Source organism: Cyprinus carpio, chromosome A2, assembly GCF_018340385.1.
Source record: "Cyprinus carpio isolate SPL01 chromosome A2, ASM1834038v1, whole genome shotgun sequence".
NCBI lineage: Eukaryota > Metazoa > Chordata > Actinopteri > Cypriniformes > Cyprinidae > Cyprinus > Cyprinus carpio.
In genome coordinates this window covers 24,709,062-24,728,098 of record NC_056573.1, presented here as the reverse complement: position 1 = coordinate 24,728,098, position 19,037 = coordinate 24,709,062, and the positions used below count along the sequence as shown (strand labels likewise).

Sequence of the window (19,037 nt, the reverse complement as noted above, 5' to 3'; positions counted from 1 at the left end):
CAAGGCACTGAACCCCCAGTTGCTCCCCGGGTGCTGGATATAGCTGCCCACTGCTCCGGGTGTGTGTTCACTTCTGTGTGTGCACTTGGATGGGTTAAATGTAGAGCACTAATTCCGATTATGGGTTACCACACTTGGCAAATGTCACGACTTTCACTTCACTTTCACTTTCATGATGACTTGATGTACAGAAACATTTTCAGGATATTTTTTTTCTAGCCTGCCCTTTGGAAAATGGTTGATGAATTAAAGCAATAGTTCACCCAAAAACAAAAATAAACCTCATCACTGTTCCAAACCCATGTGATTTTTTTCTGTTGTATAAATAGAGATGATTTAGAGACTGATTTTGATTTTTGGGTGAACTATCCCTTTAACAAATCATGAGGTTGCATTCAGCTGCTATTGTGTCATTCATTCTCTTAAATAATGTACAGTCACGGTTTACTATCTTTTTCACTACAGTGCTACACATTTAGAAGCGTCCTGCTGGCTGCTATCTTGAAATATAATGAACCACTAAATTCCATCATGTCAGTTTTCATTTCAATAAAATCTGGCTTAACACTAAGTGATATAAATGATTTATGATGTTGGATTAAACTATGGGATTGGGAACCAAACAGTTTGTAGTCATTGTCTTCCATGGTATTTATTTATTTTTTCTCTCTCTCTCCATACTATGAAAGTCAATGGTTACAGTCAAATCAAAAGCAACACCACGGAATGGGTTTTTATATTTATTGCTAATATCTCGACAGAAATGATCAATTTGGCCAAAAAAAGCAAATTTGATCAGATTAATTTGACCTCTCAGTACAGATTAATCAACATTTACATATGAAATACAGTAAACGTAAACTCAGAGGCAGAAATCAAACCTCGTTCATACAGTACAGCTTCATAAATCTATAAAAAGTGTAATGAATACAGTCGACAGGTTTCAACCTTGAGTAGTTAACTCCCTTTAGAGTCTTTTTACAGATTAGTAACGATTTACCAAACTGAACGAAAGCACATTTAAAAACCTGCAACACACTGTTGTGGAAAGCAACATGTCTAGTCCACCGCATGTTACTAACAATAAATGTGCTAAAACACCTGGAGCCCGTCATCAAAATCTCTTGAAAATATCAAAATAAAATGTATTTTCTAAATACAAACATGCCAAATCTCCATATTTTTATATATATATATAAAGAAAGAAAAAGGCTGCTTTGGCAAAAATCGCAATAAGATTTCAGAAATACAACTTTGAAATTTTAAATATGTACTTTAACACAAAGAGTTCAGACTTGAAATTATTTTCAATACACTTCCAGCTGCTTGCATGGCAATAGGCACAAACGTTCGCCCTCTGGTTCTTTGACAATTCTTAAGAAGATATTTAACAAGCAAGATATTATGATGCTCAAAGTGGTCCTATGTTAACGAAACTCTTGGTTACAGAGTATCTTGTGTCAAAATTACATTTGCATTTCCTCTAACAGTGCTTTAGGCGTATGAGGAGCATGTCTGAAGGATTTCGTCTGACTCGACACTTAAAGCACAGTCTCCTTTATGAACACGCTTTAGTCTGCGAGGGCTGAAGCTGCTATCTAGTGGTCAGAGCGTGTAAATGAGAGGCAGTACTGTAGATCCGGCTCTTTCAGTGCATTTTAAACACCTGACTCACATTTTTCGGAGAACAACAGTTGTAGTGCATCGCGTTCAGAATGAGAACAGAACAAACCAGCGGTGTATAATGTTACTAGAGCATCATTATAAACCGCTATCAGCAAGAGAACAAGCATATCTTTAATAACAAAAACTCACAAAATATTCAATTTTTTGAATTACTTGTCATTTTCTCCTGTAGCATGTATAAAAGCCTATAAAGATTCACCCGTGTCAGAAAAAAATACTGCGCTAAAGGACTCAAGTTTAACTTTAACTTCGCCAGACGCTGCGAATGAGAACATCAGCTCATATAAAATCCTTCTGACAACAATAAACTATTCTGAACCTAAAACAAAAATCATCTTGCAACCCATCTTATTTAAACTATAACATTAAGGTAATTTACTTTCTAAGAGAACCCATTTTAAGCAACTCATCTTACAGTCAGTGTCGTTTGCATTGTCCCCATTTTTTTTTTTTTTTTTTGCTCTCTGGACAAGGATGCTCTCACAAACAACAGAACAGAACTCTATCTCAAGGGTCTCTGGAATCACTGGCTGCCCGGGCTTTGGTCCCCTGTTTGCGGTCAATCGGTTTTATCTAGTGCTTCTGAGGAGTTTGGGGCAACGTACTTCAGCCGGAAACCACCTGAAACATACAGACAGGTAAAGGAAACTTACAGAAAGATCTATATAAATGCTAAAAGCATTATGGAGCTAAAGAGTAAAGATGGAAACAAGTATGTCTCACAAATACTTCAAGCTACGCAAGTTCAAAGCACTCTGTTGCCCCTTTGAGTTTTTTTTTTAAATTGCCACAGCAGAACAAGACATTTCAGTTACAAAAATCGGTTCAGTGTACCAAAAATCGTGGGCGATTTGTGAAATATATATATATTTCCCCACAATAAATAAATAAATAAATAAACAAAAATAAAATCTTGTGCACTCCTACATTAAGATTGACCGCGTTTACGACTGACGCAAAAATCAATGAGTTTGGTGTCAAGTGCGCACGCAAGCAAACAAACAAACAAACGAACGAACAAATGTGCGCGGGACATTCAAATGCATTAGGAACATAATTTGAGTGACAACCACTTGAATTTCGGTCTGTTTTTTCTTCCAAAATAACCGAATGACTTAACGCACACGGATATATATATATATATATATATATATATATATATATATATATATATATATATATATATATATATATATATATATATATAATATGTTATGATATTTTTATGTGATTTATTAAATGTTCACCCACTGTTAATCGCCATCCTCTGTTCCCTCAATCTTGTTTAACGGACGAAAAAGCCAAGTGGGTTTAAAAGCAACATAAGGTGAGTAAATGGCGAGATATTTAGTTTTATGATATAGTTATGATGTTTTATATTTATACAGGCTACTATAGTTTTTAAACTAACGTTACTCCTTTCATAATGCTCCTGCAAAGCAATCTCTTTTTGGTATATAACGTTAGAAAGAAAATAATGTAGCCCTATTTACAAAAAGGTAATCTTTTTATTATTTACAAACTAATAAACCAATAAAAAAGGAATATTTTTCCACATTTTTTCATTAGTGCTACTACTGTGTACATATATTATACAGAGAGATAGAGACGGACAGATAGTATATAAATTACTTTCTATTAGAATGTATCAGCTAAATAACTAAACCTATTTTTTATTAAACGTTTTAAAATATACAATGAAATAAATGGGAATGTGTAAAAGTAAAATGTAAAAAAATGTAATTATTTATTTTTATTGTAACTAAATATTGTGTGTGTGTGTGTGTGTGTGTGTGTGTGTGTATAGCTTTTTTCCCCCTCATTTGTAAGAACCAGCTAAATTACTAAATGTAATTTATTATTACTATTCAAAAAAATGGAAATACCCAATCAGGGCATGTGCAAAAAATTTTCACATCTGAAATAAACCACATCTGTGTTTACATACTTGTAGAGCGTTTCTGGCATCTTCATACCTGTCAGCCCGGCGTCGATGGACGGTTGCTTGCAGTCTTGAGCGTAATGTCCGCTAATGCCGCAGTTATAGCAGGACACATTGTTGGTCTTCTTCATGTTGGTTCCGCTAGACATCATGCCAACCGCTGGAAAGACAGGTGGGTAATAGCGACGGAAGGGGGGCATCTGAGGCAGGCTGTATCCCGCCTGTGATGCCAGCATGTGATCCGAGTGAGCGTGTAGGAACGCCGCAGGAGGACCAGTGTGGGCGTAGAAGGGAAGAGGCGTCCCGTTATTCTGGTGACCCTGGGCAGGGAAACTGTTGCATAGAGACGGAGGGAGATGGAAGAACCGGGGTGGTGGCCCGAACATCTGATGGGCAGGCTGGGGCGGCAGGAAGTAGCTGGGTGTCTGGTGGGCGCTGTTGCCCCCGCAGGTTCCACGGCAGCCACAGGAGTTGCAGCCCCCCTGCTGCTGCATCCCACTGGCCTGTGGCGTAACTGGCAGGCTGGAGCTGTTGATGTAGGACAAGGAATCGCTCTGAGCGGTGCTGTGTGTGACCGCGGGGGCCGGCAGGGGCCCTGGTCCCGGGGTGTGTGTAGGTACAGTTGTGGGGCAAGGTCCCGGTACTTGGCTACTGTAGGAACTCGAGTTGGAAGGCATAACGGAGGCCTTTGCGTTTGTTTTGATGGGATTGTTGGCCGTGGTGGTGTTGGCAGGCTGCAGAGGACACTGGCTGGGCGAGAGGACACTAAACGCTCCCAGCGGTGGCTGCTGCTGTGGGTGAGTGCTGGCTGATGATGCTCCCGGGTCTTGGGCCAGCGGGATGGTGATGGTTATCTTACCCTGCCCGGCGTCCCTCTGGGTGGTGTTGTACTGCAGGGCGTAAGGGAGGCATGCGGTCAGCGCCAGCTCCACCACTGAAGACGGCTGCTGAACATTCTTGGGCTCTGCAACTAATGGATTCACCATGGCAACTGCTTTCCCGCCAACGCCTTTGACAAGGTGAGTCTTTTCAGCTGGCTCCTGGGCTGAGTTATCAGACTGACTCTCTGTATCTGAAGAGACAAACATTAAGCATTGTTGATTTCATCTCATAAATCATAAAAGGTTTTAAACTACTGTGACAATGGACCCTCAAGAGTGGAAGTCATCAAAGCTCAGTAAACTTCTATAGTGGTGAACGGGAACTACACCAAACATCATTTTTACATTTTCATTTGCCCTCCAGAAAAAAAAAAAATCCATGGTAGAATTTATATATTACACACACACATATACACACTAAATCTGAAACAGGTTAAAAAAAAAAAAAAACCTAATAAAAATTACAAAATTACTAAAACTTAACCTAGAATTAACATTTAAACTGGAAATATAAATATAAAAGTATATATAATATAAATATATATTATATTTATATAATATAAAAGTCAAGCTAATTAAAAAAAAAAAGGTATAATACTATAATAGTATATACATAACACCGAAATAACACTGGTGCAGTTCTTGAGTCATTTTAAATAGCATCAAAACTCTGCTGTTAGTTCACATGGAGAAGCCCTTCAAACACAATTTTTGTATTAATAATTTAAAAAAATTAAGAGATTAATCTATTAAATATGACCTGATATGACTTTTCTTCTTGCATTTAAATGCAATATTCTGTGTAGGCATATAAGTACAGGGTGATAGAGTTTTTCATTCTGCTAAACATCCCCTTGTGTGACTTTCTCAGAAAGTCGTACGGGTTTGGAACAACATGAGGGTGAGTAAATTACAGAATTTTTTTTTTTTTTTTATTAACTATCACATTCTGGATAACACACCTTGGTCCTCCAGGCTCTTCTGGTGAACAGGGCTGGACGGCACAGAGTTTGAGCTCTCCGATGACGTGTCCCCATACCGGTCCCTTCCTGTGTCTGGAAACCAAAAGACAGAAGAAAACATGCCTGTAGTTCACTGTAAGGGAGTCGTACATGCATGTAGGATGTCACAAATTATTGCTTTGTTGTTTTTTAGCCATGGGACAAAGACCTTTGCAAGCTCCCTGGTTGATTATCAGTGCTGCAGAAGGTTTCTGGATTCCATTAGAAGTCTTGACACCTATAACTCGTCTGCCTCTCTCCCTGAAAACGTAGAACAGCAGTACAGCAGCCGTGAACCTTAAGCCCTACTCAATGCATCAGTGAGAATGCATGCATGATTGCATTTTAAAATATTGTCTCAGTTCAGACACAAAAACCAAGTGAACATTTCACTCTGCACCCATTTAAAGGCAAACTTAACATAGCAGCAGGTGTTTGTCTACCTTTTTCCAGCTGATTTTGCTTTGCTCTTCTGTCCAGCCGTGAAGATTCTTCTGTCATTTGTGCAGCTCTGCAGGGAGACAGAATGTGAATTTGTCTAACATGCCTCAAAACAATGACCAACTGTACTGTATTTTTTTTAAATAGTATGGAAAATAGTTCACACAATCAAGTAGTATGCTACAGTGTTGTCAAATTAGTTCATTAGGTTGCATGTTTAATTCAGTGAGTGGCACCCTGTCTTCCTTTTAAAAATAAAAATATCCAATTCTGTATAAAAACCTTAGAACTTTTGACAGTACAATCCAACAGTGAAACATGAATTTGATGGGGAATTACTTCTTGGTTCATTCGTTACTAACTCATGGTAAAGGATGTTCAGGCACATTGAACTGTGGTATACAGTATTTATTTCTTTAAAGAGAGTATGCATTAAAAATTGCACACTGTGTGCAGAGTTTTCATACTGCAGAAGCACTATCAGTCGTATGCCATTCCAAGCATACCAAAGAGCGAGAAACAATTTCATAGCCTCACCTGTTCCAATTCAGTTTCTTTCTTCCAAACTCTCTCTCCGTTCTGCTCACAGTTTCCTCTCCTCTGGCATTCAGAGCGCTGACTACTACAGGGAGAAGAAGACTGATTATGTGACAGGAGATGGCCATAAAACATGGTTTATGTTTAATATGAAAAATTATTACAAATATAAAATAATTTTAGTATTTGTATCTATTTTAAAGTGTAATTTATTCCTGTAATGCAAAGCTGAATTTTTAGCATCATTACTCCAGTCTCCTTCAGAAATCATTCTAATATGCTAATTTGCTTATTCTTATTATCAATGTTAAACTTTTCTTAGCTTAATATTTTTGTGTGATGCATTTTTTTCAGGATTCTTTGATGAACAAAGTTTTGTTTGAAAATAGAACCCTCTTGGAACATTATAAATGTCTTTACTGTCACTTTTGATCATTTTAATGCATCCTCGCTGACTAAAAATATGATATTTGTTCAGTGAAGGTCTACCTCAGTCCACCAGCTCGGACGTTGAAGGCCTCCACATCTGTAAAATAGAAAAAGGCACAGACGAGACTGTAGCATCAGTACCGCATTAGCACTGCTGGCATGTGTTTCTAGAGCAGATCTGACAGGTCTGTATCTCACCCTCCTCCAGGCTGGAAGTCTCGGAGCAGTCCTCAGAGAAACTGCGTTCAGGCTGATGGATTCTGGCTACGGGCGCACTGGTACCTGCAGAGATGAGCAGATGGGCAAGTATTACACAGAGGAATCATGCTTGGTCTATTAATATGCTGATATTTGGTCATTATAACTGATAATGGTTTTCTGATTGGCCAGTCAGAAGGATGCTCACAGTGGCTGCATGGCAGTACAGACGCATCAGACAGGAAGAACCTGGAAACGTCACATCTCTGAAGGACATCCTTTGATAAAGACAGGAACTTCTCCCTGCAAAGGAGCAAGAGAGAGAGCGAGGGAAGTTAAAGGTATTGAAACACAAATCACTGATGTTTTATTTTAAAAATCTAAAAATCTAAGCTGCGCTACAGGAAGTAGAATCCCCTCTGGTCCCGACATCAGTGTTACGGACCTAAATTCTGAAATTTGTTGTGGGACTTGAAAAGGACACTTTGTTTTATTTGACATCAACAAAACAAAACAAAAAAATATTCGAACATTGATTCCCTTTGACAATTTAGTGACAGACTCGATCCAGATCTTTCAGTCTCTGAAGAATTAAAAACCATCTGCCTAAAGCTATATAATTTGAACATCCATAGTCAGGAAACAGTTCTGAATAGGTTTAGGTTAGCAGTTGTAATCTTCTTCATATCCGACTAATGCTCATCTAAAAAATGCTAGTTATGCATGGCTCAATGTTGTTTTTGGTTTAGCACAGAGCCTTTCAGATTCAGATTTATGAATTACACTGAAATGTATGCTTCCAGCACAACTGCATTTATCCCATGACACAGCTGCAAGCAAAGACTATAATGTGATTATAATGGCAGCGAATAGAGCATTAAATTGAACAAATACACATGCAAGCCAAACACAGCATTGCATTCTGGAAAAGACAGAACCTAAGGGACTTAAAGCTGAGAAAAAGGAATGCAAAAGTAAGGATATAATTTTTTTAAGGAGTAACAATTATGCAAGATTACTTTTACAAGTAATATTTCTCAACACTAGTTATGAGTGCGATGAGATTTACCTGAGGTTTCTCTCCAGTTCTCTGGATTCACATTGATCTCCGCGACTGAGTAATCTGACGATGCCCTTCTCAAAGCCATCAGGGCTCTGCTCCTTAGGAAGCTAGAAGGACAGAGGAATTGTTTTACCTCACTTTAACAAGTTAAATTCAATACAACATATGTTCTGGTGATAAAAATGCCACTAAGGTATACTAAACTGAAAGAAAGTGAAAAGGCAGTTTGGAATGGCACACTACCATACTAAATTTGCAGAAATATGAATAGTATGAGAATTATCTGTATGCACAGAATAATCAGACGATCCAACTAGCTATATTTGACAAAATGTGCAGTGCACAACCAAACCACACTGTGGAAAACTGAATCCCAAAATGCAATGCACCCAACTTGACCTTCCATTTCCAGTGTAATGAATGTTTGTAATGAAAGAAAACACTTTCTTGATTCATTAATGTCATTTTCAAACTAAATTTTAAACAAAAAGAAATAACTATTTCCAAAAAAAATAACAGGACGGCACTCACTAAAATAAACATGCTAAGATCATGTGACAATCTGCCATACTGAAACATTTCTTTGCATAATACATACCGTTTTCCACACTATTTTTAGAGATATAGTACGCCATAATGCTTTAACTAAAACTAAACTTTTATAAAGGTGTATACATTTTAAAACGTTAATCGAAATAAAGAGAAAAAAAATTTAAACTCTTTTTATTCTAATATTTATGTATTCATGCAAAAGATTGAAATGCAATAAGCTCAAGCACTAAAATTACTGAAACTGTAATACAAATAACACCAAGTTGAAATATTAAAAATAAAAATGAGCAAAGCACATAAAATAAAACTAAAATTTAAATGAATACTGAAAATGAACATAAAAGCATAAAGTATTTATAAATACTGTAATATTATAAAAATGACATTACAATAAGAATGAAGTATATACAGTTTAGTATTCAGAATGCCAGTATTCCATTACCAACACAGCCAGAGAGAGGAAAAATAGAAATAGAAACAGATATATAATATCCCTCGCTGGTCTGACTAGGTGGCATCTTGCCCAACTGGAGGGCACACTGGCATGGGCTACAGACCCACCTGACTGAACATACACAAATACCACACCAAAGACCGTCATCTCTCTGCTCACCTTTAATAGAAAATCCTCCAACTCACGATGACTTTTGGTGACAGCAGTGGACGAAGAGTCTGACCATTTCACCTGCAAAAGAAGAGAAACTCAATGAGAATAGACCAGTATTGCTCTCATCGATCGGAGCATAACAGATCTTTTACTTGTATTCCCCAGAGCTCATCATATTTCACTCAGACATGAATAATTGTGCTTGTCCTTTTGCCGCAGATGCCTTAACATGGATTTCTTCACATGTCCTCGGTCAAATATTCCAATAGTTTGGGTTCCAGAAATGACATTTACAGCAAGAGAAGAACATTTGAGGTCTCAGACTATTAACTCATTTTCAAAGATTACGACGTGTTAGGTAAATAAAATAATCCAATGGAATCTCCCATTGAAATCTAGGCATACCTGAAATATTTAAACCAGCCCAAATAAAGACAATGACATCAGAATGGGGCGTACGTCCAGAATCAGTTTTCTGGGTCATTGCACTATTTTTTACGCTTAAACATTTCAACCACTGGAGTTCACTTGGTTTAACTTAATTCACCACAACTTTAGCTTATGCAGATATTTTGCAAAACAAAAAAAAGTGCTAAATTGAAAAGAATGCATGCATGACTGTCATATTTTTTACAGACTAAAGTCTACTCTTTTACTTTAATTCAGCAAGAACACATTAAACTGATTAAAAGTGACAGACTTTTATAATATTACAAAAATACATTTAGATAAGACCTTTATAAAGGTTTAAAAAGATTTATTTAGATTTTATACTGAAATTTGTTAAAGAACACTGAGAAAAAAAAAAAATGTAAGTACTTTCTACAAAGATATTAAAAGCAAAAACTGTTTTCAACATCGATAATAATAAGGAATGTTTGTTGAGCAGCAAATCAGCATATTAGAATGATTTCTAAAGGATCATGTAACACTTAAGACATGAGTAATGACAAAAAAAATGGCTTTGCATCACAGGAATAAATTATATATTAAAATAGAAAAAAAAAATATTTTAAATTGTAATACTTAACAGTATTACAGATTTTTCTTTTTTTAAATTACATAAATGCAGCCTTGGTGAGCATAAGAGACTTCTTCCAAAAACATTAAAAAAAAAAAAACCTGTAGGGATGTCACGTGAGGAATATTTTCACACTGGTATAATAAAACTGTTACAAAACTGGTTATTACCGGCAACCACCAACTGGGGCAGGGCTTTGGACGCTTTCACTTTCACTTTGAATTCACAATCTTGGTGTCATGTTTAACAAGAAAAGATAATTGTCTTTTGCGTTTACATCTTGACACCTTTCATTGTCTAAGACTAAAATTAATGCTTGAAAGATACTGAATAATATATTGACTAATAAATTTCACAAAGTTTAGCAAACACTGTGAAACCAAATAAATAAATTAATTTAAAAAAAAAAACACAATTAACAACAAAAGTCATCAGGCTTTTCAAAATGAAAACAAAATTAAAGGGGTCATATGATGCGATTTCAAATTTTCCTTTCTCTTTGGAGTGTTACAAGCTCTTGGTGAATAAAGAAGATCTGTGAAGTTTAAAAGACTAAAGTCTCAAACCCAAAGAGATATTCTTTATAAAAGTTAAAACTCGTCCACGCCCCCCTGAAACGGCTCGTTCTACCATGCCCCCACATCTCTACGTCAGTATGTGGGAAGATTTATTTAGTAGTATTGTTGTTGCCGCCGCCGCCATGTCATATATACGCTGTGTGTTTCACTGTGAAAGCAAAACTACTTTGTTTGGCCTTCCAAAAGAGGACGATAACCGCTTCATCATGCCTGGAGCTGATCCGTGCTGGTCGCTGAGGAAATACATCAACTTTGCACTGTGGATTGCCGTATCAGCCTTCACCATGGACGAAGCGGCGTCCAGCCCGGGGTCATCACATGTGGTTGCTGAAAGACCAAGGTACTCTCCTTCGTAGAATCCGCCTGCCGCACCGTTCTCAAGCCACCCGCCTCTGCTCTCTCAAGCCGGTCTTGGCTCACTCTTGACCGCGTCTCACTCTAGGCCTCCGGCCACTGCTCACTCAAGGCCGGTGTGTGTGACGTTGTTTCGTTGATAAAGCGAAACAACTTTGTTTTTGCCTTACAAAAGAAAACACGACTAGAAATCATGTTTATATCACGTTCATACTGAGTTTTATTTTTTTGTCTCGTTGCTCCGGCCGGACAAGGCTTCACAATATGTTAAGAGATGTAACATTTCCTTCTCACGCTTGAGGCATTCGGCCAATCACAACGCGCAGGATTGCTGGCCAATCACAGCACATCTGGCTTTTCAGAGAGATGAGCCTTGTGGAAATCGACACGCTTCAGAAGGCGGGGCATAGAGGAGAAACAAAAATGTACAGTATGTGGAAAATAATGTTTTTTTTTTAACCTTAAACCACATAAACACATTGCATTACACCAAATACACAAAACGATGGTTCTTTTTAGCAGCATCATATGACCCCTTTAAAACTAAATAGGCTGTCAGTGACAGTGCTTGCATGTTTTTGCCGAGAAAACCAACGTTCACCTTCTCTGGTTTAAGAAACGGCCTTTTAACATCAAAATATCACCAAGCAAGCACTTTTACATTTTGCTTGGAAACTAAACTCTACGCCATCGTCTATATTGGCATAATTATTTTTTTTTAAATCAGACTTTACACTATTCACATGATAAGTGAAATCTGACTCCTGGTGCGGCTCTGCAGCATACTCTGTATGGAACAGAGCAGATGCTTTCAACTGAACTAAACAGTTTTTTTCTCTATTAAAAAGCAAAACAACAGTGGGGTGGTATTGTGGCAGTAATACCGGTTAATACCAAAGAGTACTGCAACAAGCCTAGTGCACTGCAGCTTGTATGCCGCACATCATGTCACATTCAAAACAAAAATGTGAATATGCACCGACTTGGTTGTACAAATTAAGTATGCTCAGCAACATCTGTGTTGGAGCATTCATCTATAATAATAAAAAAAATAAAAATAAAAACATTCTGTTCTTCTTCTTCTTCTTAAGTTCAAACACTGTGATGTCTCTTATGCCATTTTCTAGTTTGTGGAGTTACAGAAGAGCAAAACTGTAGTCTGTTTTTTGTAGAATTACACAATACAGGTCCAAATAAATTACACCCATTGAGAAAGTTGATGCCGGTAATTGCTGGAATTAATCTATCTCAGACAAAAAAAAAAAAAAAAAAAAGTGTTGAAGTGTTTATTTGTAACTCCACACAATTGCTCTTTCAACACCCTGGGTAGCCCATTGCGCAGAGTAAATATTTTAGCCTTAACAAGGGCTGGCACGTGGTTTCGTCTGCTTCTCTAGTGAATACTGATGTCTTAATCGTAGGGTTTGGCGAGCCTGGGAAAGGGTGGAGAATCTGACTTTCAGTGACGCTTGGGGATATCTGAATGGGATGCAACTTACATTAAGATGCACTACAAGACTTCAAGACGGACAGAGAAAAGATAGTGGCTCAAATGTGGCCGGGAACACAATGCTTTCATTTTCCTTCCACTTTTTAATCTAGTTTTGATATGGATGGATTGGACTCAGGTGAATAGTGCCACGTACACTAATCAGGTACAATAATGCACAGATTACAGTGTTTAATGATTTTATGTTCACACTGAGAACATTTCATGTTTAATAATGTGAAGCAGCATCCATTTATGCTGTTTATGATGATAACAAGCAACAGTGACAGTGGATTTAAACACTTACATCTCTGTCAGCACAGATTTCTATCTTAATATATCCTGGGGAGAGCAAACAACCTTTAGGTCATGAAAACTGAATAACAGCACAACAGACGTTAAATAAGAGGGTTTCTGTTATGGAGATTTAGTTTGTTTTTTTAAATATTAAAAGGTTTTGACACAGAACTTATAGACTGTATAAAAATAGTTGTATATTGCTGAACCAACAGTCAAGTAAAGTTTTATTTACTTGTCAAAGCCAATTTTCACTCAACCCAGTCCATAATGTTAAGGCAGACATCTCAGCACAACCTTTTACAAGACCTGATTAATAGTGAAATTGTCAAAGCCATTTCAAAAGTGGAACTAGTTTTAACTGTACATGCATCCTAAACATACAATGCAAAAAAAATAAATAAAATAAAATAAAATAATAATAATAATGAGTTAGACGCAACAGCAAAAGATGCCAGTCTCAATGAGAACGATTGTACCAGGGATTTAAAGATGTCTTAAGAGGAGTTTACCATACTAAGGTCTAAAAGCTTTTTTAAAAAAAAAAAAAAAAAAAAAAAAAAACATGACCAGAACCATAAGTTATTATGGTTTTCACATGGTTTAAGACCCTCACAAGGTTGTGGGTTCAAGTCTCGGGCCAGCAATATCATGAATGAGGTGTCCTTGAGCAAGGCACCAAACCCCCAACTGCTCCCCGGGTGCCGTAGCATAAATGGCTGCCCACTGCTCCGGGTGTGTGTTCACGGTGTGTGTGTGTGTTCACTGCTGAGTGTGTGCACTTTGGATGGGTTAAATGCAGAGCATGAATTCTGAGTATGGGTCACCATACTTGGCTGTATGTCACGTCACGTCACGTCACGTCATAATCTTCCCACAATAAACACTTGAACCCAAAGTCCTAGACAAGTATTTTCTGTTTAAGATGCTGGATTTCATTGGTTTTTACATGGTTTTACATTCCTATCATTAATATCCTGATTTCAGAGCATCTGCGCTTCCAGCATCCAAAAAATGTTGGAAGGGGGATATTCCCTGATGCATTCTAGCAGTTATAATGTGGAAGTCACATTTTCCTTGATCTTTTTATAAAAAAGGAAGTTTAAAATACAATTAGAAAAACATTGATTCTTTTTATTATTATTATTATTAAGCTGTTGCTGGTCATATTATGCACAATTTAATCAGCTATCACAAAATAAAAAAAAAAAGATAAATAATAAAAAAAAAATATTCTAATAATGTTTGTAATCTTTTTTTTTTTTAATTAAATTACTTTCCTTCTACAAACCCTCTTATTTATTAACGGTTATACATATTATAAAGTTTCACTCAGAAATATGTCACAATACTGAAGTACAATGGGTTGTGAATGCAATTGTGTTGACTAAATAAACCATTTATTCTAACTACAAATGACAGAATGGTTAATTTGTCACTTATCAAAGACGTCAGACAATTGCAGTACAGCCCAAACAATACATGCTACTTGCAAAACATTATCAGATAATTATCTTGCTTTTCTCAGTTACATATTTTGCTTGGTAAACTATAATGCATTTTAAAGGATATTTATCATGCCATGACCCAGCTCTTGTGATAAAACTGTATTGCAGGGTAATTTTCACCCCTGAAAATTACACAATACATTAGGCAAAGGAAAAGAAAAGCACTTCTCTCAGTCAGGCCTCTCTCTCTCTCTCTCTCCCTGTCTGTTTTGGCACTAGTCCATACTCACTGTGGGCCGAGCCAAAGCCTCTTTGGTGAGGCTGTCAACTCGGTATCAACAACCGGATGTTTACAGCTCAGGCTTTGCATGTTTCCTCACTTGTCCCAGAGAGACCAAAATCTCATGTACACAGCATAGCTCAGCCTTCAGGACACGTCTGGAACCACAGAGGCTGAGTGTGCATTCATTTTTAGCCCTTTTTAACACCATGCATAATGCAAAGCGTGCATGCAAATCTGGAACAACAGCTTCTAAGACATTAACTGTGAATTTGTTCACACCGTACCTACACTACATTAATGTCTTTTTAACCAGCCACATAAGCACAAATAAAACAAATTGTTTTAAAGTCAAACTTTACTGCGCATTTCAGAGTGGAACACAATATTCAATGAGAAAAAAAAAAAAAATGTAGTGTAGGACTTGATTTTATCCATCGGGAATTGACTGTATCGTGGGTGTTGACATACCAGAATGAAGCCAGGCGGTTTTTTTTGGAATAACATGCACAATAACCCCAACAATGGGGTCCATCTTGATTTCATGTTGAATTCAGTCTCTTCCGTAGTGATCCAAGCCCACTTCACATAGCTGTACAATACAGCTATATATTAATATAATAAAATATTTTTTATGAATTTTTAAAAATCTATCATATTTAGTAATATTATGTGGGGAAAATATATTGAATATCGCTAAATACTAATTTAATTGGTAGCTGCAATTAGCAAATTAGCCTTTAATTCAAATGTATTTAAATACAGTCATTCGAATTCTGTGGAAATCTGTAAACAAAGATTCTGTGCAGACCTACCAACTGGCAAACTAACAATAGTGACCAGTTCTGATTTTGACATTTCATTCTAAAACCCATTCCACAATCCTGGAGCTTTCTGATCTTCTTTTAGATGAAATGTCAATGTTGAAACTCGGCCGTCTCTGAGGGGTTTTTGAACTTACCTCAAAACTGTACTGCCTGCCGTCTCCTCCCATAGAAACCTCCTTCAGAATGATCTTCTCAATGTGCACCACTGCAACATCAAAGGACATCATCGTTACAGTGCAACGCTAGCTTTTTGTCTATGTGAAAGGGTTTTCAACATGGGAAGGCGAGTTACCTTCCCTCTGCGACGTGCCGCTGAGGTGTGGATTGGCATTGCTGCAAAGAGTCCAGTCTACGTCATTCTCCCGGTGTGGACAGAGGAACCCTGGCCTGGAAAACTGGCTCTGTGACGGCGAAAGAAAAAGAAGTTGTTAAAAAGGTGTGTAATGTCTCAGAGTCTCCGATGAGGAAAATGATGAATGTATATATTAATAGCAAGCTAACAATAGTTTGTATGACTTTTTAATGGCCAATACCGATCTAATAGACAGCAGGATGGCCAAAACAATGGCATTGCAAGACATTTCATTAGTGTTTTTTGAAAAACAGAACATAATCTGAGAGGGAACAACTGATCCAGAAACCGGACATTCACCTAGTGCACGGGTTTCCAAACGTGAGACGTAAATCAGAGCTCTGCATCTGAGGCATGACACTTACAACCAAACCAAATCAAAGCTATTCACATTCAGTCATTTAAAATGTGTTTATTAATTTAATTGAACAAATGGATCCCATGTTTCCACTTGTTTTAAAGCAACTGAGCACAATGCCTCAGTGTACATGACTACAACTCATCACCATCATTTAAACCATTAGCATCACTCTCAACTTGACATCAGCAACAAACAACAGACATTCAGAAACAGATAGAGAATGTCGTTTTGGAGACCTGATTCGGTCTAATGAGACGAAAAGGCCTCATTTACAAACTGCAAAGTGCACAATAAAGTCATTCACATGGAGATCAAAAGAGATCAGGGAGGATGGCATTAGACACACATAAGATGACCCACAAGCCTACAAGACACAGATGACTGTAGAAAACCAAACGTGCCATCATGTGGTTGTATTGGATTAAAGAGTTTGGATATCTGACATGGCATCTTCCTATTTAGAGTTTTGCTGACACCTGTAACTTACATTGGATATCCAGGCATGCAATTACAAAAATGCAATGCCATTTTTTTGTAAGGTCTGTGTTCCTAGAATATATTTTTTTTAATGGTGATGAATATATTCAACCACAGAATTTGCCAGGATTTTCCCTGTCATAGGATGGCTTGATGAATCCTATTGGACTTTTTGGAACCAATCCTAGAAGAAATTTTCAGCTTAACTAATCAAAACAGGATATTTTAGCAACTCAGTTTTAAACAATTCCTGACAAGATAAGAACATCCAACTGTCGGACAGAAAACTGAATGAAGAAAATCTTACAGGAACTTCTGCAGCTGCCATGCGATTCTTTTAACTGTCCAATAGTATGACATTATTTCAGCACATGACATTTAATGAACTTATAAACATTAAGCAATATCCAATGATTGTATGGATTTCAGTTTATCCAGTAGGATCTTATTTGTTTCTTATTCCAATTGGGATCCCTTAGGATTGATTCAAAAGTATGATAGAAATTCCAACAGGGATCCAGCACACATTGCTTTTTGACTAGAGGTTATTCATGTTTCTTCACCAGTTCATGTCAGTTTAAGTGGTGGTGCTACGGAACACTGACAAGGTATGACAAGGTAACATCATGGTATTTTGATATATACCATGGTATTAACATGACGTTCAAATACTATTGTACTTTTTATTAGTGACTTTGAATCTCTACATGGTTTCTGCTCTTGCTGAATGTTTGCTGTGATATGTATATTTATGTTACCCTGAGAATTTCAAACACCACCATGTGTTAAACATCCACACAAAAAAGGTAATATCATGGTGATTTTGGTCATTTTTTTAGTGACTTAAGCCCTTACATGAAAAGTACTACCATATTTTGGACATGCACCATAGTATAACCATAATAGTCCCTAGAGTACCATGCAAATATCATGGTACATGATTTTTTTGGTAATTTTTTTTAGTGACTTTAGCCAATACATGAAAAAGTACTATAGTACTACCATGTTTTTTGACATGTACCATAGTAGAACCATAATATCCCTGAAGTGCTATGTAAATACCATGGTTTTGTCATCTCCTTATGAAAATTATCCATGGTTTTACCACAGAAACATGGTTACTATAGTTAAACCATGGTAACTATAAATTAATAATAGCTTTGCTTCACGAACCATAGTTTAACCATGGTATTTGTAGCAAAACTGGTTATACAAATGGTAATCAATCTGGAGTACCATTTAGATACTATGGTATACCATCTGATACCATCATTATACCATGGTACTATCATAGGGTGGTACTCCCAAGAATACCATGGTATTCATATGGTATTTTAGGGTACGTGTTTAAAACATAAAATTACTATGGAATTTCTGCCCCATTTGTTAGTATAATGCCAGTGATTTTGAAATAAATATAACACACCCATCTTTGGAGTCTATCCAACTGCGCTCGCAGCTCTTCCCGCTGATAGAAACTGAACGCCGGGTGTAACGATCCCATCGTGAAGAGCAGCCGCAGCTGATCCACAGTCTCCGGCTCCGGTAGAGCGCCGCACATCCCGGCGTCCATTCGACTCAACGTCCTGAAGAGAATCCCGGCGCATTCGCTACTCTTGGATCCGAGCAAAGACAAATAAACAAGCAGTTTGGACAGCACAACGGGGTCGCTTACGTCCACCAGCCCCTCCAGATCAGTGGGGCAGTTGGCCCGGATCTCATAATCCCGCAGGACGGTGAAATCTCTCCGGGCCAGATCCTCGAGACAGGCGCCGAGGAAGCGTAGCTCCAGCGGCTGACACATATGCAGCAGCCCGCAGAGCAGCTCCACGCGTCCGGACGGGTTCAGCTGTAAGCCGAACCACTCGAACACCGCCTCCTTGTCGAGCTGAGCCGCTCCGGTGCCGCTCTCCCGATCGGATCCGTTAACAGAATTCAAGTCGCATCGGAGATTTTCGCCTCCCGCCGCTCGCAGCTTCATCTTCATCATTATCAGCTCTCAAACACGAACATCAGAGATGGAAGTCCATGGATTGTTCTTTCCGGCCAATATTTCGGCATCAAAACGCGATGAAATTCCCGATTTAGGGCGAAATTTCGTTCAAAAATCGCCGTCTGTATTCTGACGGTGTGGCTGTGGTCAGTTTGCCAGATTACTCGCCTGCCGTGCCTCCAGAATATCCTGTCAATCATCCGTGACTCCACCCACTCGACAT

General features: G+C 37.8%; 1 protein-coding gene across 1 annotated transcript; it reads right to left on the bottom strand.

Annotated features, from left to right (window-relative positions):
- Positions 1–727: 727 nt before the first annotated feature.
- Positions 728–19,033, bottom strand: LOC109078368 (zinc finger CCHC domain-containing protein 2-like). The gene is made up of 14 exons (XM_042712037.1): positions 18,248–19,033; positions 15,924–16,032; positions 15,766–15,836; positions 9,344–9,415; positions 8,185–8,285; positions 7,324–7,418; positions 7,116–7,199; positions 6,978–7,014; positions 6,489–6,573; positions 5,954–6,021; positions 5,680–5,771; positions 5,472–5,564; positions 3,663–4,700; positions 728–2,307 (listed from the first exon to the last, which is right to left on the bottom strand). Exons 1-14 carry the CDS (start codon positions 18,809–18,811, stop codon positions 2,246–2,248), a joined length of 2,571 nt encoding a protein of 856 aa, XP_042567971.1. The 5' UTR covers positions 18,812–19,033; the 3' UTR covers positions 728–2,245.
- Between the last annotated feature and the right edge of the window lie 4 nt (positions 19,034–19,037).